This window comes from Balaenoptera acutorostrata, chromosome 2, assembly GCF_949987535.1.
Source record: "Balaenoptera acutorostrata chromosome 2, mBalAcu1.1, whole genome shotgun sequence".
NCBI lineage: Eukaryota > Metazoa > Chordata > Mammalia > Artiodactyla > Balaenopteridae > Balaenoptera > Balaenoptera acutorostrata.
In genome coordinates this window covers 136,074,597-136,097,042 of record NC_080065.1, presented here as the reverse complement: position 1 = coordinate 136,097,042, position 22,446 = coordinate 136,074,597, and the positions used below count along the sequence as shown (strand labels likewise).

The window sequence follows — 22,446 nt, the reverse complement described above, 5'->3', positions numbered from 1 at the left end:
ACAGTACAATTCACTTTTTTTTTTATTTTTACAGTTTTTTTTTTTTTTTTTTTTTTTTTTAAAGATTTTTTTTTTTTTTTTTTTGATGTGGACCATTTTTTTTTTTTTTTTTTTTTTTTTAATGAGGATCTTGAATCAGATGCGTATGTTTGATTGATTGATTGATTGATTGATTTTGGCTGTGTTGGGTCTTCGTTTCTGTGCGAGGGCTTTCTCCAGTTGTGGCAAGCGGGGGCCACTCTTCATCGCGATGCGCGGGCCTCTCTCGTTGCGGAGCACAGGCTCCAGACGCGCAGGCTCAGCAGTTGTGGCTCACGGGCCCAGCCGCTCTGCGGCATGTGGGATCTTCCCAGGCCAGGGCTCGAACCCGTGTCCCCTGCATTAGCAGGCAGATTCTCAACCACTGCGCCACCAGGGAAGCCCCAACAATTCACTTTTATTTGGTGTACATCTCTTTAAGTTTTGAGAAGTGCAGAGTCATAGATGCACCACAATCAGAACACAGAACAATTCCCCCACCATAAAAAGCTCCCTTGTGCTGCCCTTCTTGTAGTCAACTTCCCCCCACTCCCACTAACCCCTGGCATCCACCTTCTGTTCTCTGTCTCTATTGTTTCACGTTTTCCAGAATGCCATCCACATGGGATCATACGGTATGTAACCTCTTAAGCTCGGCTTCTTTCACTTAGCTGCATGTACGGCCATCCACGTGGTTGCACGCATCAGGAGCTTGCTGCTTTCTACCGCTGAGCATCCACTGTGTGAGCAGTACCACGGTTTGTTTAACCATCACCTGTTTAAGGACATTTAGGTTGTTTCTAGTTTCTGACGATTATGAGTAATGCTACTGTAAGCATTTGTGTACAGGGTTTTGTGTGAACATACGTTTTCATTTCTCTAGGAGTAGGTTTGTTAGGTGACATGTTAATGTATGTTTAACTTTATAGAAAATTGCCCAACAGTTTTCCAGAATTGCTATACCATTTTGCATTCCCACCGGATGTATGAGTGTTAGAATTCCTTTGCATCTTTGCTAGTTCTTATCTGTGTTTTTAGTGTTTTTTTAAATTTTAGCCATTCTAATAGGTGTGTAGTGCTATTTGATTGTGATTTAATTTGCATTTTACTAATGACCAATGATTTTGAGCATCTTTTTATGGGCTTATTTGACATCTGTGTATCGTCTTTGGTATAAGTGTTCAAATCTGCTAATTTTTTTTTTTAATTTATTTTTGGGTGTGTTGGGTCTTCGCTTCTGTGCGAGGGCTTTCTCTAGTTGCCGCAAGTGGGGGCCACTCTTCATCGCGGTGCGCGGGCCTCTCACTATCGTGGCTTCTCTTGCTGCGGAGCACAGGCTCCAGACACGCAGGCTCAGTAATTGTGGCTCACGGGCCTAGGTGCTCCGCGGCATGTGGGATCTTCCCAGACCAGGGCTCGAACCCATGTCCCCTGCACCAGCAGGCAGACTCTCAACCACTGCGCCACCAGGGAAGCCCCAAATCTGCGAATTTTTAAAGAACTGAGTTGTTGTCTTTTATTGCTGAGTTTTAAAAATTCTTTATATATGCCAGATGCAAATCCTTTATTAGATGTGTAATTTGCAAATATTTTCTCTAGTCTGTAGCTTGTCTTTTCATTCTCTTAACATTGTCTTTCATAGAGAAAAAGCTTTAATTTTGATGAAGTTCAACATATCAAAATTTTTCATTTATGGCTCCTACTTTTGGTGTTTTATCTAAAACACTTTGCCTACTCCAAAGTCACAAAGACTTTTCTCCCGTATTTTCTTCTAAATGTTTTGTTTTCATTGTATATTTAGATCTATGATACATTCTGAGTTAATTTTTGTTAAAAGTGTTTATAGGTTGAAGTTCAATTTTTTTAAGGATGCCAGTTATTCCTTCATCATTTGTTGAAAAGACTGTCTACTCTCCATTGAATTACCTTTGCATCTTTGTAAAAAGCTAATCGATATATGAATATGGGTCAGTTTCTGGACTTCCTATACTGATTCATTGATCAATGTGTCTTTCCTTTCACGAATACCAAAATATCTTGATAACACAAGCTTTACCTTAAAATCATGTAATATTAGAGCTCCAACTTTGTCCTAATTAGTATTTGTGTGATACATTTTTTTCCATCCTTTTAATTTTTTTATCGAGATAAAATTCACCATTTTAACCATTTTAAAATATATAATTCAGTGGTTTTCATTGCCTTCATAATATTGTGCATTCATCACCACTGTCTAATTCCGAAACATTTTCATCATCCCAAAAAGAGACCCTATGCCCATTAAGCAGTCAGTCTCCATTCCCCTCTGCTCCCAGCCCTGGCAACCACAATCTTTGTCCTTTAATTGGTGTGGTGAGACCATTTGCAGTTAATGCAGTTATTATGTTTCTTAGGTCTGCATTTTATTATTTGTTTTCTGTTCTACCCTTCCTTTTGCTTTCCCATTTTCTCTTTTTGCCTCCTTTTGGATTCTTTGAATACTGTTTAGTATTCTACTTTAGTTTGCCCATCGGAGGTTGTATCTGTATCTGTATCTCTTTCTATAATACTTTTCATGGTTGCTCTAGGGATTACAGTATACATATATTTCACAGTTTACTTACAGTTAATATTTTATCATTTCTAGTAAACTATAGAAATCTTATAGTTGTAGAGTTTTTTTTTCTTTCCCCCCTTTTTGTTGTAATGCCCATACTGCATTGGCCAAAAAGTTCGTTCGGGTTTTTTAAGGAAAAACTCAAACTTTTCAGCCAACCCAATACATCTAAATATATCAAAACACCATCAGAAAAATGTTATAATTTTTGCTTTCAGTAGTGCCACATGGCACTTTTGATAAACCTACTAAGGGAAAAATAGTCTAATGTATCTATCCAGGTAACTACCATTTCTGTTGCTCATTCCTTATTCCTGAAATCACAAGTTTCCCTCTGGCATCATTCCCTTCAACAGGAAGAAACTCCATCATTATTTCTTTTAGACTGGTGACAAATTTTTTTCATTTTTTTTAATCTCAGAATATCTTTATTTTTTGCCTTTATTCCTGAAGGATGTTTCTGCACAATATAGAATTCTAGGTTGGCAGTCTATTTTTAGCACTTTGAAAATATGGTATCCCTTCCTTTTGCCCTCAATGGTTCTGGTGAGAAATCTGCAGTTATTTGAATCATTGTTCCCCTATATGTGATGTTGTTTTTTATCTGGTTACTTTCAAGATACTTTTCTAAAAATCTTTGGTTTTCAGCAGTTGTATTGTATTGTCTGGACTAGTTTTCTTTGAATTTGTCCTGTTTGAAATTCACTTAATTTCTTGAATCTGTAAATATATGTCTTTTACAATTTGGGAAGTTTTCTTTTTTCAAAAAGTTTTTTCTGTACCAATCTCTTTTTCTTCCCCTTCTGGGACTCCAGTGACCTGAATGTTAGACACTTTGATATATGTCCCACTATTTTCTGAGGCCCTATTCATTTTTTAAAATCGTTTTTTCTCTTTTATGTTCAGATTCAATAGTTCCTATTGATCTATTTTCAAGTTCACTGACTGTGTTCTGTCATTTACATTGGGCCTCTCCAGTGGGGTTTTTCAGTTCTAAAATTTCCATTTGGTTCTTTGGTTCTTATTCCTTCAGCTTCGTTGCCGAGAACTTATATCTGTCAATTTGTTTCAACAGTGTTCTCCCTTACTTCACAGAGGATGGTTATAACAGTTGCTTTAAAGTCTTTGTCTGATATTTCCATAATTTTAGTCATCTTAGGGTTGGCATCTGTTGTCTTTTCCCTTGAGAAGTGTTGAGATTTTCCTGGCTCTTTGTATGTTGATTAATTTTAGACTGTATCCTACACATTTTGAATATTATTTTATGAGACTCTGGAGCCTGTTAAAATCCTCTGGAGAATGTTGACTTTTTTACTTTAGCAAGCAGTCAATCCGATTAGATTCAAACTACAAGTCCCGATCTCCCTTCAGTAGACCATGGTTTTAATATGAGATTAGTTTTCAAAGACTTGGAAGTGATGTTTGGCTTCACCTTGCTTACATGCTACCCAGGGGCCAGATGGTGGTCTGTCTACACAATAGTTCTCAAAGCCTTTAGTTTGATGCTTCACATCAGTTCCATACATGTACAGCTCAGGGCTAAGCCCAGACTTCATTCACAGGGATGAAGGGAATCACTTTCTCTGGCTCCCTCCTTTCCGTGTTTTCCTGCACACTCACCAGTGTGCTGCACATTCACCCAGCAGCTTCTTTTTCTGGTCCTCTGGCTACAAAGCCAGGGTTTTAGCCTCCCTATACTCCTATACACTTCTTGTGACTGGGCCTAACTCGAGGGTGAGCACTGAGAGTAAAAAGAGAAGAAAAGAGCAATAGGGGTTCCTTCCAGGTCTGGCTTCATGGGCATGTAACCTGTGTGGTCACATGGGCCCCTGCCTTTAAAAGGATTTCACACTTGGTTTAATGCCCTGTGTTCATCATCTTGAATTTCTTGATCTTTGACCAAGTGGCCTTGCGTTGTCATTTTGCACTGGGCCCCACAAATTATGTAGCCAATCCGATTCCCCCTTTACTTTTTGGACTCCCAAAGCCCTCTTTCCCTGTTCCTCTGCTCCAAGAGAAGGAGTTTGTCTTGTCTCAGATTTTTAGGTGCCTAAGTAACCACCACAGTCCCTGATACAACAGATTGCTGCTTTGTGACTGAGACTTGCCTTAGGGAGTATGACCTGGAGAGTAAAAAAGGAAACAGAATAATAGGGATTCTCTCCATGCTCTCTGTCCCATAGGGTCCCCTATTTTAGGTCCCACCGGCCAGAAAGAGGGTTTCTTTTTGAGTTTTTTCTGTCTGTATCCACTACATAGTTCTAGGATTTGGGCTCTCCTTGAGTCTAAACTAGGAGATACAAGAAGAAAAAAAATCAGGAAACTCACGGCCATGATGGTCATTTTTACTGGTTTTGAGCAATTCACCTTCTATTATATACTTTTCAGAGTCCATGGATAGTTGCTTTATGTATTCTGTCCAGGGCTTTTAGTTTTAATTAGTGAGAGAGATATGGCGCAATGTGCTTACACCATCTTAATGGACCCGGAAGCACTTTATATTTAGAATTTTGAACAGTCATGGCAAAAAGAAGAGTACAGTGGTTGAGCAAATGACTTTGGAGGCAGAATGTGCTGGAATCTTAGTTTAGTCACAGGCTAATCTCTGAACCTTAATTCTTCAACTATAAAATGATGATTCTACGTGTTCAATAAGTGTTTATGATCATCTACTATGTGCTAATGATTATTAGTATCAGAGTTCAAATTACCTTTAGAAACCTTCTATTCCAGTCTCTAATTTTACAGAAGAGGAGCCTAACCCCAAAGAAGGACAGGGTCTTGAGCTGCGTCACCAGCTGGGAACTGCTACAGCTGGTACTACTCACTCCCAAGCCAGAGGCCTTCCCACTTTATGTGAATGGCCATTTAATCTCTTTGATTGATTGTGGGGAGGCGCGGGGAGCGGAGCGAGAAAGCCAGTTACAGTAAATCCCCTACATACAAACCTTCAAGTTGGGAACTTTCAAAGATGCAAACATAAGGAGTGAAACTGTGCAGCTTGCCCTCTGTCTCCTATTGCTGACGATACTTCAGCTCTACATCTCCCACCTCCTCTCCCTCCTCCAGTTAGTAACTCTTCTTGCCTGTTCACTCGATGCCAGCCCCTGTATGCCAGCTGTTGTACTGTACTGTACTACTGTACTTTTCAAGGTACTGTACTGTAAGATTAAAAATGTTTATTTTTTTGTGTTTTTTATGTATTATTTGTGTGAAGAGTATTATAAACTTATTATAGTACAGCACTATATAGCCGATTGTGTTAGTTGGGTACCTAGGCTAACTTTGTTGGACCTATGAACAAATTGGACTTACGAACGCGCTCTCAGAATGAAACTTGTTCTTATGTAGGGAACTTACTGTACTTAGTATGACCTGGCCTTGTAAAAAGATCATCTTTAGCCTGGGGAATTTATGCAACAAAAATGTATTGCAGGGTAGAAGAGCTCATGTTGGATTGCTCTTCACCTAATCCCCTGGACATTTTCCCAAGCACCTGCTGCATCTAGGAATGTGCACTTAACCCAGAAGAAAGTGGAAAGTCCCAGACACGCACTCCCCTCAAGCATCTGCCATTTGCATGGGGAGGGAGGGGAGGTGCATACAGGACAAAGAAGGATTTAACGATACAAAGGAATAGGTGCTAAGTTCTCACTGAGTAATAAACAAGCCCAGGGCTGTGCGAGTTTAGGCAAGATCGGGTAGAAGTAAGTACTTGGACTTTGGAGGACAGCCCTGGTTTGCAGCCTTCCTCTGCCACTTCCAAGCTGTATAGCTTGGTGTAAGTTATATCATCTTCAGAGCCTTGTTATAAAATAAGAATTACACAAGTACCAGCTTCATAGAGTTGTGGTCTTCGCAGTATTACAAAATAATTGTAGTTAACATTTACTAAGTCCTTACTGTGTGCCATTTCAATGCTCATATAATTCTCCAAAAGATTCTAACAGGTAAGTTTTCAGATCAGGAAACTGAGGCACAGATCACCCTAATGGTGCATGAAGTGTGCTTAGCACATGGCTGGATCAAGGAGAAGGGGAAGGGGAAGGTGAGGGTGGGCCCTCGGTCAGTAGAAGTCTGAGGAGGAAATTATGAGATGAGGCCAAAGAGTTGCTACCAAAGATAGAAGAGACCTTGGAATGCCCAACAGGCCCAAGAGGCAGGCTGGCCTCAGTTTGGATTCTCTTAGAGCCAGGTATGCATCTGGGGAAGAAGGATCCTGAGAACATGGTATGTGGGGAAATGTGCCTCTGGGGAGCCAGGGCGCTCTAGTCCCAGTGCTGCTGCCAGCCCACTGCATAACCTGAGTCTTGGCCTTCCCATCTGTACAGAGAGGGGCAAGTGCACTAGAATTGGGAGCCTCAAACTCAAGTGCTTTTGGAAGACAACGTGGGTGGAGAAGCCAGGTATATGTCAGCGTGAGAGGGAGAGGTGGGCCTCGTAGGTGGAGAAAGAATGTTGTGCTTAAAGGCATTCATATTCAGTTGTCTGAAAGGCTGGCCAAACAAAATGCACCTGCTGGCCAGATCGGGCCGCCCCAGGGAGTTGAGCTCCTTGGTCTGGTCAACCTGCAGGGTGCTTCCAGCTCTGAACGGTCCAGGGATCATCTTGTGACTCCAGGCCTTCCTTTCCTTTCTTTTCTCTCTTTTTTTCTTTTTTTTTTTTATTATTTATTCACTTATTTTGGCTGCGCTGGGTCTTAGTTGCAGCACTCAGGATCTTCATTGCGGCATGTGGACTTCTTAGTTGCCGCATGCAGACTCTTAGTTGCAGCATGCATGTGGGATCTAGTTCCCCGACCAGGGATCGTATCCGGGCCCCCTGCGTGAGGAGCGCAGAGTCTTACCCACTGGACCACCAGGAAGTCCCTCTTTTTTTTTTTTCTTTAATTGTGGTGAAATATACCTAACATAAAATTTACCATCTTAACCAGTTTTAAGTGTACAGTTCAGTGACATAAAGTACATTCATATTGTTGTACAAAGATCATCACCATCCATCTCTTTTCATCTTGCAAAACCAAAACTGAGTACCCATTAAACAATAATTCCCCATTTATTCCTCCCTCCAGCCCATGGGAATCACCAGTCTACCTTCTGACTCTGAATGTGACTACTCCAGTTACCTCATATAAGTAGAATCACATAGTATCTGTCATCTTGTGACTGGCTTACTTCATTTAGCTTAATGTCTTCAAGAGTCATCCATGTTGGGGCATATTTCCTTCTTTTAAAGGCTGAATAATGTTCCATTGTATGTATGGACCACATTTTGTTTATCCGTTCCTTCATCGGTGGACACTCGGGTTGCCTCCAACTTTTGGCTACTGTGAATAATGCTGCTATGAATGTAGGTATACAAATATCTGTGCATGTTCCTGCTTCCGATTCTTTTGTGTACATACCCCCGGAAGTGGCATGCCTTTCTTCTTTATGCTTGTGTTCCTCTTTCTCCTCCTCTCTTCTTACATTGTGGCGTTTCTGTAGGTTCTGCCCCTGGAAAACAAGATGAAGGATGCCCGCCGCTTCCCAGTCATCCTGTCTTTGGGAATGTCCATCGTTACTGCCCTCTACATCAGCATCGGGACTCTGGGCTACCTGCGGTTCGGAAATGACATCAAGGCCAGCATAACCCTTAACCTGCCCAACTGCTGGTAACTCTATGGGCCCTCAGGCGGTAGGGACTCAGGGCCAGTGGGAACAGGAATATATAGGTTACTTTCTCCTCCTTTCCGCAGAAGGTAAACTGAGGTCTGGAGGGTCTCCACAGGGAGAAGCAGACCTGACACTGGAACCCTGGGCTCTGGATTCTCTGTCCAGGGAGCTCTTCTTCAACAACAGCCTCCCATGTTGAGTGAGGCCTTGATAGCTTAGTATGAGGAAGGACATGATTTAGGAAGAGAGGGGAGAAGTCAGAGTCCTTGGTCACCTAAGGAGAGAAAGGAGGGGCACAGAGAAGGGCAAGAGGCAGAGAGTGGAGCCGGTGGGTGGCTCCAATCACATTTACTAAGGCTGCACTACCAAGTCTTGCAGAGTAGCTAGGATGAAAAAGTAAAACAAGAACCAATTGGGGAAGACCATTAGAATCTGGAAAATGTTTATATCAAATGACCAATTCATACAACAGTTAGCTGACCCAGACTTCAACACTGAATATTTAAATAGACATGAACCCCTATCACATTGTGCAGCACTTTCTCCCATACTGAGGCATGTCATTAATTACCAGGTGCCTGTCTTTTTAAGGGTCACTTGGAGGCTTAATTTGTCTAAATGGGGCTCCTTTCCCAAGTTGATCAATATCATTCATCAAGCATTTACTGCACCCCAATTACATGCAGATGCCAGTCTAGACACATGGTGTGGAGGGTGCTGATGTGAGTAGACTATGATTTTGCGCTTCACTCTCTTCCTCAGCCCATGGTCCAATGGGAATGGGGAATGGATAGTGTATGTACACAAATACAACATAGAACAGAAAAAGAAGCCCTCCAGAATAGTGGAGAGGATGTGGGGACTCCCAAGGAAAGAAAGTACATTGGAATGGGAGAACAGGGAATCTTCCTGTCCAATGAGACGACTCCGTCCAAACAAGGACAACAACAGCACCTCTGGATCCAAGACCCAGTTACACCAACTCCTAGCTTATGGTCGTGGATGGTTTATTTAACTTCTCTGATGTTCAGTTTCCTCTTCTAAAAAGCAGAGTTATCATGTGGATTAAGTTGGGCATGCCTAAAAGCATCTGGAATGTAGTACCTCCTCAAAAGATGGGAATTTCAAAAAATAGGTGGGATTTGCACAGATGGAAAGGGAGTAGAGAGGGTGTTCCAGGCAGCAGAACTAGTGTGAGCAAGAAACACAGAAATGTGGACGTTTGCCTTTTTAAGGAATGGACTAAATATACACAGACACAGTCATACAGGTTTATTTAACATGCCAGATGCATCTACCACATTAGTGGGCTAAACGAAAAAAGCCTTATCTCCATTGGTCAAAAAAGGCATCGATAAAACTCAGCATCCCCCGTCACATGCTCTCCTGCCCCCAGTCTGAGGCCTGCAAGTAACCCTGCCTCTCCTTTTATTCCCCAACCCTCACACAATCCTCTGTGTAGACTACCTCTTCCCTCAAGGATTTGGGATTCTGCAGTTCATTCAACCACCTGGAAGCATTTGTTGAGAGCCTGTTATATGCCAGGTGATTTGGGGGATCCAGAGAATTCCTAATAAAAGAGATTACAAAAGACCAGATCTTTTAGACCCAGGTTTTTTGGTCTTCACCACTTATCACTTGTATCTCCCTGAGCAAGGTACTGGGCCTGAGCCTCTCTTTCCTAAAATCTAAAATTCAGCATCAAGTGATGATGGTTTATGAAGGTGTTATATATACCCATACCTTTTTATGTAGCGATGACCCTCTGAACTGTTTCCATTTGAATCTGTGATGCTTCACTCTATTTCCACTGCGTGCTCTGCTGTGACTTCCTCTCATAGAAGGTCCCTCCCCGTCAATTTCAGACAAGGAAACATTTGCCTACGGGACTGTTCCAAGGTCAGAGGTTAATGTACAAGGAGGCCAGGGACTTCCCTGGCAGGCCAGTGGTTAAGACTCCACACTTCCAATGTAGGGGGCTTTCAATCCCTGGTCAGGGAACTAAGATGCCACATGCCTTGCAGAGAGGCCAAAAAAAGCAAAAACAAAAAAACAAGGAGGCCAGGTGTCAGAGCACGTTGACCTTGAGAGCACTGCTCTGGTTTGTCCTGCAGGCTGTACCAGTCGGTCAAGATCCTCTACATAATTGGCATCCTGTGCACCTACGCCCTGCAGTTCTACGTCCCTGCAGAAATCATCATTCCCTTCGCCACCTCCCAGGTGTCAAAGCGCTGGGCGCTGCCTCTGGACTTGTTCATCCGCTTCGCCATGGTCAGCCTGACATGTGAGTAGGAGGCAGAGCACCTCGTTGCTGTTTTCCTGAGGGCTATCAGGAATCAGCCAGATGGTAGACAATAGTCATGATAACCAGCATTGATTGCATACTAACTGTGTTTCAGGGTCCATTCTAAGGCTTTCCAAGTAGTAATTCATTTCATTTATGCTTTAGGGACAACTTAATTCTTACATGTACCTAATTAGACAGATTTACTGGTGTCCAGCTTGAGGGAGTGACAACTTATCAAATAATAATCACAATAAGAACTGACTTTTATTAAACACCTACTACGTGCCAGCCACTGTGCTAAGCTCTTTCTGTTCCATATTTCATAGTATTTTATTCAGTCCTTGCAGCAACTCTTATGAGGTAGGACTGTGATAAACCTTACTTTGTAAATGAGAAAGCTGAAGCAGAGAGTGATAAGTAATTGGGCAGGAAGTGCCAGAGGTGGGATTTGAACGCAAGTCCAGGCCCATCACCCTTCACCTCCAGGACAGAGGTTGAAAATGGTGGCCAGTGAGTCTAATCTGGCGTCAGAGGTATGTTGTTTCACCCTCATAATGTTGTATAAATTTGGGCCAACATTAAAAATGTGGGAGAGATCTCACATACAAATGCAGGTTTCTAATGTTTGGGGGAAAAATAAAATGATTTGGCAAACCTAGGGTCACATCCCCATTGGCAGCAGCTCCTTGGCCTCCGATGGGCTGGTATTCACCTGTTGGCTTCAACTGTCCCCACTCACCCCCTCGGCAGCCCTCCTTGTGCTCCAGGCCCTATGATCCAGGGTGCCCCTTTCTGTAAGTATTTTAGTGGAGGCGAAGATGATAGAGATTCCTGCGTTGTGTTTGCCATGGCCCAGCTGTCCCTAAGGCTCCTTTTAATTGTGATTCTTGCTGTGCTAGACCAGCCCATATAAATCATGGGACACTGATTTTCTTCCTTTGAAGTTATTTGTTCCCAATTTGTCCTAGGAGGCAGGGACACTACCCTTCAGAATATTGGAGACTCCAGAAAGATCAATGAATTTGCCCCAGATATGAAGATAACAATTCCTTAAGCTTCTGCATGCGTTGCCGCAATCAGTACATATGCAAACAGTTACCTGCAAACAAGTAATAATAATAAAGTAATAATGAAATAATAACAAAAATAACTTCTCTGAGTGCTTTACACGAATTAACTCATTTAAAACTTTAACACCATTTGGAGTATGAACCATAATACCTAAAAGGATAGCTACCATCCCCATTTGGCAGATGAGGAAAAAAGCTGAGAAACGGGTGGAGACTTACCCAAGGCCACACAGGGAGAAACCAGAATCCTGCCTTCCAGTCCTGTTTTGTTCTGTTATACCACACTCCATCCTAGGAGACCTGGGGGAGCCTTCTGGGCTTTCTTTGTAACTAGGAAAATTGTCCATCAAGTAAAATAAAAAATGTAAAAGCCCAGGCCTATAAAACAGCCTACAAAAAAACAATATATATATATATAAATAATATATAATTATATATAAAAATTTTAATATATAATTATATATTATATATATTACATATTATAATTATATAATTATATAATTATATCACATATATGTATATATTATATATATATATAATTTCAAAATCTTTATTTTAACTTTTAGTATTTCTTTGTTAGATGTTTTCTGACATGTATATAAAACCTGGAGAAGATACTCCTTTAAAGGGACTCTGTGATCTTGTTCCCACTGAAGACCCCTTTCTATAAATAATTTCACATTCTAATTGTTTGCAAGTAAGAGGTTCTTGCAGTCATGTTACTTATTAATGTTAGTTCCATGAAGGTAAGGAGTTTTTTGTCTATTTTGTACATTGACACATTCCAAACAGCTGGACAGTTCCCAGCACTGTTATTTAGTGTTATTTATTAAGTAAGAGCTTAATCATTGAACATGTAGAGGTTCGAAATGTACTTCTGTGGCATAAAAATTATCTTAGGCTAAAAGCATTAGAACAAGCAGCCGCAGGGGGCGCAAAACCTTATCTAAACTTCCTTTGCTGAATTAAGCAGGAACTTCTGAAAAATACAGGCACCATAAATCCCCTTTCTGGGAGATTTTCAATCAGAAAGAAGACTAACCATCATCACAGACTGAGTAATTACTTAAATTATCAGAGAATGTCATACCTTCCACTTGTTCTTGCATGGAAGCTATTTCTCCCCCATCCAGTTCCCCTTCTGAAGTGGGTATATAAACCCCTATCGTTGTTTGGAGAGCCAATTCATCTGAAGGCTCCCTAGCCCTAAATAAACTTTGTCTTTCCTCCTGTTAATTGCCTAATTGTCAGTTAAATTTGCAGGCCCCCAAACACTTGAACCTAAATGGGAAGAGAGAAGGTTTTTCTCCCCAACAATATGAATGTATATATTTGAACAATAATTGGTTGAAAATGATTGAAAGGAGACACACCAAAATTTTAATGTATAAACCTCTAGTGAATGTGATTGGGGGTATTACAGGAGTTTCAACTTTTTCTTTATATAACTGAATGTATGAGAAACAACTGGTATATGTTTTAAGAAAAAGATTTTTAAAACAAACTTTAAAATTTTGGCTAAGCCTGGGAAGAGCCATCTATCCCGTGTCATCTCCTGCAGGCATCTTGGCCATCCTCATCCCCCGCCTGGACCTGGTCCTCTCTCTGGTGGGCTCCCTGAGCGGCAGTGCGCTGGCCCTCATCATCCCACCCCTCCTGGAGGTCACCACCTACTACTCAGAGGGCATGAGTCCCATCACCATCATCAAGGATGCCCTGATCAGCATCCTGGGCTTCGTGGGCTTTGTGATGGGGACCTACCAGGCCCTGGACGAGCTGATCCAGTCAGAAGACCCTCTCACCTTTTCCAACTCCACCATTTTTATTCAGTGAAAATGGCACTGCTTCTTACCCACCAGCACCTGACATTTAATGATATAAATCTCTTTTATATGCATTATCTATATTTTGCTGCTTTACCTTTCTCTGGGTCAAGTCACAGTGAAACAAGCACAGACTCACCAGCTACAAGGTCTAGATGGTAATTTTAAAATTTTTTTAAAATTTATTTTCTTTCCATTCCTCGCTTTCCACTCTACTGAGAGCTCTCTCAGAAGGAGCTCTCTCTCTGACGGCTCTTGATTCCATCCAGCTTTTTGGCAATTCACACGATCAATTTCACACCTTGAGTGGGGCTATGCAAGAGGAAGCCACCAGGGGGCAGCCAACAGGCAGCAACTGACAGAAGGAGGTGCCGCCAGCTAAGGCTGATGGTGATTTGGTAGACAAAGGGTGTCCTCTTTTCCAGATCTGTTTAAAGAGCAAAGATTAAGAGTGGGGACATAATCCATAATCCAGCAAGGTGTGCACAGCGCCAGCGTCAAGATGGATAGGATCCACAGGTCCATGGTGAGCTGCAACTCTCAGACAGAAAGGAACCACCATATTTAAGTCAAGGGCAATAAACTTTCTAAACAACTGGATAAAGCTTTGGCCCAGTTCAAAGATCTCAACAAAGGACAGCTGTCACAGAAATGGATGTGCCAATGGCGGGGGGTGGGGGGTAGGGTGGGGATGGACAATGATTATTTCATTATTTATCTCTTGATTCTTTTTTTTTCTTTAACCTCTTGATTCTTGCAACAAGCATTCTTTCTTACCTACCACGCACCAAGCATAGTTCAAAGTTCTTGTAATAGTTTGCAAAAACGGCGACAAATTCCTCTTGACAATGTGACGTTGCAGCTCGCATCAAGAAGTGAAATCTATATCTCTACCCCTTGAATCTTGTCTTGGCCTTGTAACTTGCTTTGGCCAATGGGACATAGTAAATGTGATGCAAGCAGAGGTTTCGTGATGGCTAATGCATTGGAACTTTCATCGTGATGCTCTGTGGAGATAAGAGCACCAAGTGAAGAAGCCAGGGCTAGCCTACTGGAGGAGGAGAGATCACGTGGAGCAGAAATGAATCATCCCAGTTGAGCCCCATCTCCCAGAACAGCCAGACTGCTGACTTCGAGACACGTGAGTGAAGTATCCTAGACTATATACAGCCCCAGTCAAGCTGGCCCGGACCATAAATATTGCTCAGATGATCCACAGAATTATGAGAAATAATAAATGTTTTTAGTTTTAAGCCATAAGATGTGGAAGTTTTTATGCAGCAAAAGCTAACTGATACATTACTCTAAAGGGGATACACTAATGAGTGAGAAAAGAATCTCCGTCCTCCAGCTAGTCTGCTCTCCACTGGGGAATAATGACAGGTCATCAACTAAGTTAATACCATCATAGGTCCTTTTGAGGGCAGGGGGACACTAACTGCTCTGGAGTACTGAGCATGTCTTTCCACCTGACTTTCCACCGGTGGCACCATTAGAGCTGGATTTTGAGTAGAACTTGGGTCTCCCAACACTGAATCTGACCCTTCTTCCACTCAGTCCTGCTGCCTTGACATTCCTGTGCCTTTTGTCATGTCTGACCTTGGCTGACAGCCAGGGGCCCCTCAACCCAACACAACACTTCACCCTTCTTGGTGGTGACGGCTCCCTCCCTTCTCCCTAAAATCACTAAAACTGGGGAAAGGCATATAGATAAATGAGATGTTGTAGGCAGATCTGTAGCTCAGTGGGGGGTAAGGATGTTTCTTATTACACTCTCTGTGGTGTTGGAAAGTGACCCATGCTTGTTTCAGCCTCAGTTTTAAGATACCATTTTAAAAAGCCCTTTCCTGCTTATTTTTATCCATCACCCTCCCTTTGCAGCCTAGGGAAGTTACGGAGGGGTGAGGGGCGTGTCTGCCCCAATTCCCAAGTCCTGGTCTCCTGTTTTTGTGTGTTACTTTCTACCTGCTGGATTCCAGAAGGTACTTCATGAACACAAGCTCCACACTCAGATCCCATAGTCTGCAGAGTACCTGCTGGGAGATGGGACACTCATAGCCTCTGCAGTGGTCCACAGCCTACCTGGCCAGAGAGCTGGGTCATCATTTCTACCTCAGAAATGTAAAAGACCCAAAGGACTTCCACTGATTGGTTCAGAGCCTTGGCAAAGTGGTCTTCCTCTCTCTGAACCTGTCTCCTCCACCTGGCTCAACTGTCACCCAACCCAACATTGCTAAGTTTAAGATTGTTTTCTCTGTTGTTAAAAAATGGTCACTCTCATTCTCCAAGGACAAGTCCCTACTGTGTAAGATGATCAGGTTAATCTTATCATTTATAGCAGTCTGGCTAAAGTTAAATCTTGGAAAGAAAATAAAAATTTAGCAACATGGATATAAGCAATAAATGCAATCTGGGGAGACTTATTAGTAATTGTCAGCAACACTAAAGATAACAACTATTAGAATTGTGTGAGCATTGGGGATATTAAAATTTTTTAATTCTTCGATACTGGGTTTTTACACACACACACACACACACACACACACACACACACACACACACACACAGAGGCTTCCCCCTCCCTACCCCCCTACTGATTCTTTAACTTTGGGAGCTTGCTTTTGAATCAAGCATCAGAGAAAATCATTCCATCCCTCAGTGAGCACTTTTTAAGTGTTTTGCATGTGATTATCTCATTTAATCCTTACAATGAAACCATGAGGTATGCAGTGTCATTGTTCTCATTTTCAGAGAAGGAAATAGGCCTAGAGATATTGAGTAACTTGCTGACAATCAAACATGTAGTGACAGATGGGTTCAGGACTGAAGACTTTCCACACCAACACTCCTCACTGCTTTGTAGAGCCCAGGAGAGACCTTTGAATGATGGTGGTTAAAGTAAAAATGGGAAAAATGTGTCCAGTGGATTACACATTTTTAAAAATTAGAAACCCCACAGCCTCCCTTTATAAGTAATAAATCAGCTGTGAACTGAGGAGGGGGTTTCTGGAGACTGTATGGTGAATCAGGAGCAAAGCAGGATGTCCTTGCCACCCTTCATGTCTGCCTGATGCTATTTAAACTCTTTTCAGGCCTAGAGAGAGAAGAAAGTCTTCCCTACTTTTTATACAAAGGTATCCTGATTCTGCTACCAAAATCTGACAAAGCACACAGAAAAACCATGACCAAATATAAACATAAATACAAGCATCTTTTGGACTTCCCTGGTGGCGCAGTTGTTAAGAATCCACCTGCCAATGCAGGGGACACTGGTTCAAGCCCTGGTCCGGGAAGATCCCACATGCTGCGGAGCAACTAAGCCCATGCACCACAACTACTGAGCCTGCGCTCTAGAGCCCGTGAGCCACAACTACCGAGCCCACATGCCACAACTACTGAAGCCCACATGCCTAGAGCCCGTGCTCCGCAATAAGAGAAGCCACCACAATGAGACGCCCACGCACCACAATGAAGAGTAGCCCCCCTTAATGCAACTAGAGAAAGCCCGCATGCAGCAACGAAGACCCAACACAGCCAAAAATAAATTAATTAATTAATTAATTTAAAAATAATCTGCAAAATCATTATCTTTCCTACATACTAATTGTCATCAAAAAAACAACATGAGTGGAATGATATCAGCAACATGGAGTGAAGAGCTACCTCTCTCTCTCCCCCTTCAATCTACAACCAGTCAAACATCCACAACTCAACAAAGGCACCCCTGCCCAACACACCAGGACACTAGAGAATTCTAAACATCTGTATACCTGAAGGTGGGTAGACTGAAACACATAGAAGAGGCAGAACTGAGGGACCAGCAGAGTTGGTGCCTGTAATCCCAGCCCTCTGACCGTGGCAGCTAAGCCGCAGCTTCAGAGAACCCAAGAGCAGAAGGGGAGGTGGAGCACACAACTCCGGCCTCCTGACCACAGCTGTGCCTGCGGCCACAGGTAACTGGGCAGCAGTGGCAGTGGGGCCTGGGACCCTGTCCCTCGAACCACTGAGGCACACATGACCCCAGCCTGCCCCCTTCATCTGCAGTGGGGAGCCCTTGAACCTTACAACACCAGACCCAGTAGAGGCACCTGCAGGACCCCAGCTCACCACCCCACCACCTTTCCCCTCCCACCACGGCAGCAGAGCCTGCAACTCGGGATCACAGATGCTAGGGAAGAGCCAACCATCCGGGTGACAACAGTGGCTCTGGCAGAAGCAAGGCAGCAAGGACGCCAGAGGCACAAGAAGCAATAACAAAGGCACGGAGCCACACCTCTTACAGAGACAGAGGCTGGAAAGTGCCAACTCTCAAATGTAACCAGGGGCAGCTCAGGTAAGAAACCAAAACCTTGTGTTATGGCGCCACCTACCTGAAAACAAAAGAAAGGACTCTAACTTCTAACCTGTCGTTAACTTCAAATGTGCTGATAGAGGGACAATTCATCAAGACCCATGAAGAACCATGGTAACATTATACCACCAAAAAAGAGAGAGAGAGAGAGACAATTCTTCATAGACAAGTGATGGAATATTGCAATTTAACTGATAGCGAGTTCAAAGTAGCTGTCATGAAGAAACTCAATGAGCTACAAGAAAACACGGAAAGGTAGTTAAATGAGCTCAGGAATAAAATTAATGAACAGAAGGAATACTTTACCAAAGAGATTGAAACTCTGAAAAAGAACCAAACAGAAATTCTGGAGCTGAGGAACTCAGTAAATGAGATGAAACGTGCATTAGAAAGCACTGGAAATAGAGCAGACCTTATGGAAGAGAACGTCAGAGAGCTCGAAGATAGAAATCTAGTAATGATACCAGTAGAAGAAGAAAGAGAAATAAGATATCTAAAATGAGGAAATTCTATGAGAGCTCTCCGATGCTTTTAGGGAAGGTAATATTAGGATAACGGGTATCTCAGGAGGAGAAGGGAGCAGAGAGTTTATTAAAGAAAAAATAGCTGAGAACTCCCCAAACATGGGGAAGGAATTGGATATACAAGTCCATGAAGTAAAGAGAAAACCTAATTACTTCAATGCAAAAAGACCTTCTCCAAGACACATAATAACTATATATCAAAAGGATTATACACCATAATCAAGTGGGATTTATTCCAGGGATGCAAGGATGGCTGAATGCCTGCAAATCAATCAACATGCTACACCACATTAACAAAATGGAGGATAAAAACCATATGATCATCTCAATAGATGCAGAAAAAGCATTTGACAAGACTACACCTATTTATGATAAAAATTCTCAATTAAGGTGGATAGAGAAGAGACGTACCTAAACATAATAAAAGCCGTATATGACAACCCCACAGCTAACATCATACTCAATGGTAAAAACCTGAAAGCTATCCCTCTAAGATCAGGAACAAGACAAGGACTTGCACTCACACCACTCTCATTCAACAGAGGATTGGAAGTCCTAACCAGAGTAACTAGGCAAGAAAAAAGGCACCCAAATTGGAAAGGAAGAAGTAAAACTGTCACTATTTGCAGATGACATGATTTTTTTTTTTATGATTTATTTTTGGCTGTGTTGGGTCTTCATTGCTGCGCGTGGGCTTTCTCTAGTTGCGGCGAGTGGGGGCTACTCTTCGTTGAGGTGTGCAGGCTTCTCATTGCGGTGGCTTCTCTTGTTGCAGAACGTGGGCGTTAGGTGTGCAGGCTTCAGTAGTTGTGGCATGAGGGCTCGGTAGTTGTGGCTTGCGGGCTCTAGAGTGCAGGCTCAGTAGTTGTGGAGCACGGGCTTAGTTGCTCTGCGGCATGTGGAATCTTCCTGGACTGGGTCCGAACCTGTGTTCCCTGCATTAGCAGGCGGATTCTTAACCACTGTGCCACCAGGGAAGCCCAGCAGATGATATGATTTTATATATAGAAAACCTAAAGGCTCAACCAAAAACTATTAGAAATAATAAATACAGTAAAGTTGCAGGATACAAAACCAATATACAAAAATCTGTTGCATTTGTATACACTAACAAAGAGCTAACAGAAAGCGAAATTAAGAAAACAATCCCATTTTCAATCTCAACAAAAAGAATAAAATACCTAGGAATAAATTTAGCCAAGGAGGTGAAAGACCTGTACGTTGAAAACTATCACACATTATTAAAAGAAATTGAAAACACAAATAAATGGAAAAATATTCCATGCTCATGGATTGGAAGAATTAACATTGATAAAATGTCCATATTACCTAAAGCAATCTACATATTCAAAGCAATCTCTATAAAAATTTCAACATTTTTCACAGAAAAGGAAAAAATTCTAAAATTTATATGGAAACACAAAACACTCTGAATAGCCAAAGCCATCCTGAAAAAAAAGAACAAAGCTGGAGGTATCACACTCCCTAATTTCAAACTATATGACAAAGCTATAGTAATCAAAACAGCATGGTATTGGCAGAAAAACAGATACATAGATCAATGAAACAGAATTGAGAGCCCAGAAATAAACTCACACATATATCGACAATTAATTTACAGCAAAGGAGCAAAAAACATACAATAGAGAAAGGATAATCTCTTCAATAAATAGTGTTCAATAAATAGTCACATGCAAAGAAATGAAACTAGACCATTATCTTACACCATACCCAAAAATCAACTCAAAGTGCATTAAAGACTTGAATATAAGACATGAAACCATAAAACTCCTAGAAGAAAACATAGGCAGTACACTCCTTGACATCAGTCTTAGCAATATCTTTCTAGATACATCTCTTCAGGCAAGGGAAACAAAAGCAAAAATAAATGGAACTGGGCTTCCCTGGTGGCGCAGTGGTTGAGAATCTGCCTTCCAATGCAGGGGACACGGGTTCGAGCCCTGGTCTGGGAAGATCCCACATGCCTCGGAGAAACTAGGCCCGTGAGCCACAACTACTGAGCCTGCGTGTCTGGAGCCTGTGCTCCGCAACAAGAGAGGCCGCGATAGTGAGAGGCCCACGCACCCCGATGAAGAGTGGCCCCCGCTTGCCACAACTAGGGAAAGCCCTCGCACAGAAACGAAGACCCAACACAGCCAAAAATAAATAATAAATAAATAATAAATTTAAAAATAAATAAATAAATGGGACTACATAAAACTAAAAAGCTTCTGCACGACAAAGGAAACAATCAATAAAAGGAAAAGACAACCAACTGAATGGGAGAAAATACTTGGAAGTGATATATTCAATAAGGGATTAATATCCAAAATATATAAAGAACTCATACAACTCAACAACAACAACAAAACCCAAACAACCCATTTAAAAAAGGGGCAGAGGAGCTGAATAGACATTTTTCCAAAGAAGACATACAAATGACCAATAGGCACGTGGAAAGATGCTCAACATCACTAGTTATAAGGAAAATACAAATCAAAACCACAATGAGATATCACCTCACACTGGTAAGAATGACTGTTATCGAAAGGACAAGAAACAAGTGTTGGTGAAGAAGTAGAGAAAAGGAAACTCTTGTGCACTATTGGTGGGAATGTAAATTGGTGCAGCCACTATGGAAAACAGTATGCAGATTCTTCAGAATTCTCCAAGATTCTTCAGATTCTCCAAGAACAGACCTACCATATGATCCATCTATCCCACTTCTGGGCATTTATCCAAATAACGTAAAAACACCAATTGGAAAAGATAAACAAACCCCTGTGTTCACTGTGTTACTATTTACAAGAGCCAAGATATGGAAACTGAGTGGATAAAGAATAAGCGGTATATATATACAACAGAATACTACTAAACCACCAAAAAAGATAAAATCTTGCCATTTGTGACAATATGGATGGAACTTGAGGATATTATGCGAAGTGAAATAAGTCAGACAGGGACTTCCCTGGTGGCGCAGTGGTTAAGAATCTGCTTGCCGACGCAAGGGACAGGGTTCAAGCCCTGGTCCAGGAAGATCCCACATGCCGTGGAGCAACTAAGCCCATGAGCCACAACTGCACTCCAGAGCCCATGAGCCACAACTACGGAGCCCACGTGCCACAACTACTGAAACCCACGTGCCTAGAGCCTGTGCTCCGCAACAAGAGAAGCCACCGCAATGAGAAGCTCATGCACCGCAACGAAGAGTAGCCCCCACTCCCCGCAACTAGAGAAAGCCTGGGCACAGCAATGAAGACCCAACACAGCCAAAAATTAATTAATTAATTAAAAAGAAATAAGTCAAAGACAAATACCCTATGATTTCACTTATATGTGGAATATTAAAAACTAATAAACAAAAACAAAATAAATGAACAAACCAAACTGGACAAAAACAAACACATAGATATAGAGAACAGAGCAGTAGTTTCCAGAGGGGGAGGGATGGGGGAGGGCAAAATGGGTAAAGGGCGTCAACTGTATGTTGAAGGATGGAAACTAAACTTATGGTGGTGAACATACTGTAGTATATAGAGAAGTAGAAATTTAATATTGTACACATGAAACATGTAATGTTATAAATCAGTTACCTCAATTCAAAAATAATAATAATAATAAAAATAAATAAAAGGGGAGTTATTAGAAATCCTACACGTGGCAATAGGAAACAAAAGCACCTAGAAACAAACTTTTAAAATGTGCTATATCTATGTGAAGAAAAAGTCAACTGAGTCATAAATTAAGATTTGCATAAATAGAGTCATAATGCATGCTTCAGATGGGAAAACTCAGATTGTAAATATGACCATTTTGCCCAATATAATCTATCACTCTAACTTAATCACAATAAAAATGCCCAACTAGATTTCAGCGGGGTGTTGAGGGGGTTAGAAGATTCTTAAAGTTATCTAGAAGGATTAATGGTGGGGGGAATAAAATCATGAAAAAGGTAGAGTGGCCCTTTCTTATCAGATATTAAATATACTATATAATTAAAATAATTTGGTACTAGCATTAGAAAAGACTAACCAATGGAAAAGGAGAATGCAAAAAAACAGATCCAAGCCTACAGAGAAATTTGATTAATATGAGGGAAACCTTTCAAATAAAATGAGGAAAA

General features: G+C 41.7%; 1 protein-coding gene across 1 annotated transcript in view; it reads left to right on the top strand.

Annotated features, from left to right (window-relative positions):
* LOC103010721 (proton-coupled amino acid transporter 2) overlaps positions 1-14,701 on the top strand; it is a 29,323-nt gene extending 14,622 nt beyond the window's left edge. Inside the window, exons 8-10 of the mRNA XM_007188623.3 lie at positions 8,101-8,267; positions 10,383-10,552; positions 13,187-14,701. Coding sequence (XP_007188685.2) covers positions 8,101-8,267; positions 10,383-10,552; positions 13,187-13,458 — 609 coding nt within the window. The 3' untranslated portion in view covers positions 13,459-14,701. The remainder of the gene's footprint in view (positions 1-8,100; positions 8,268-10,382; positions 10,553-13,186) is intronic.
* Positions 14,702-22,446: the final 7,745 nt, after the last annotated feature.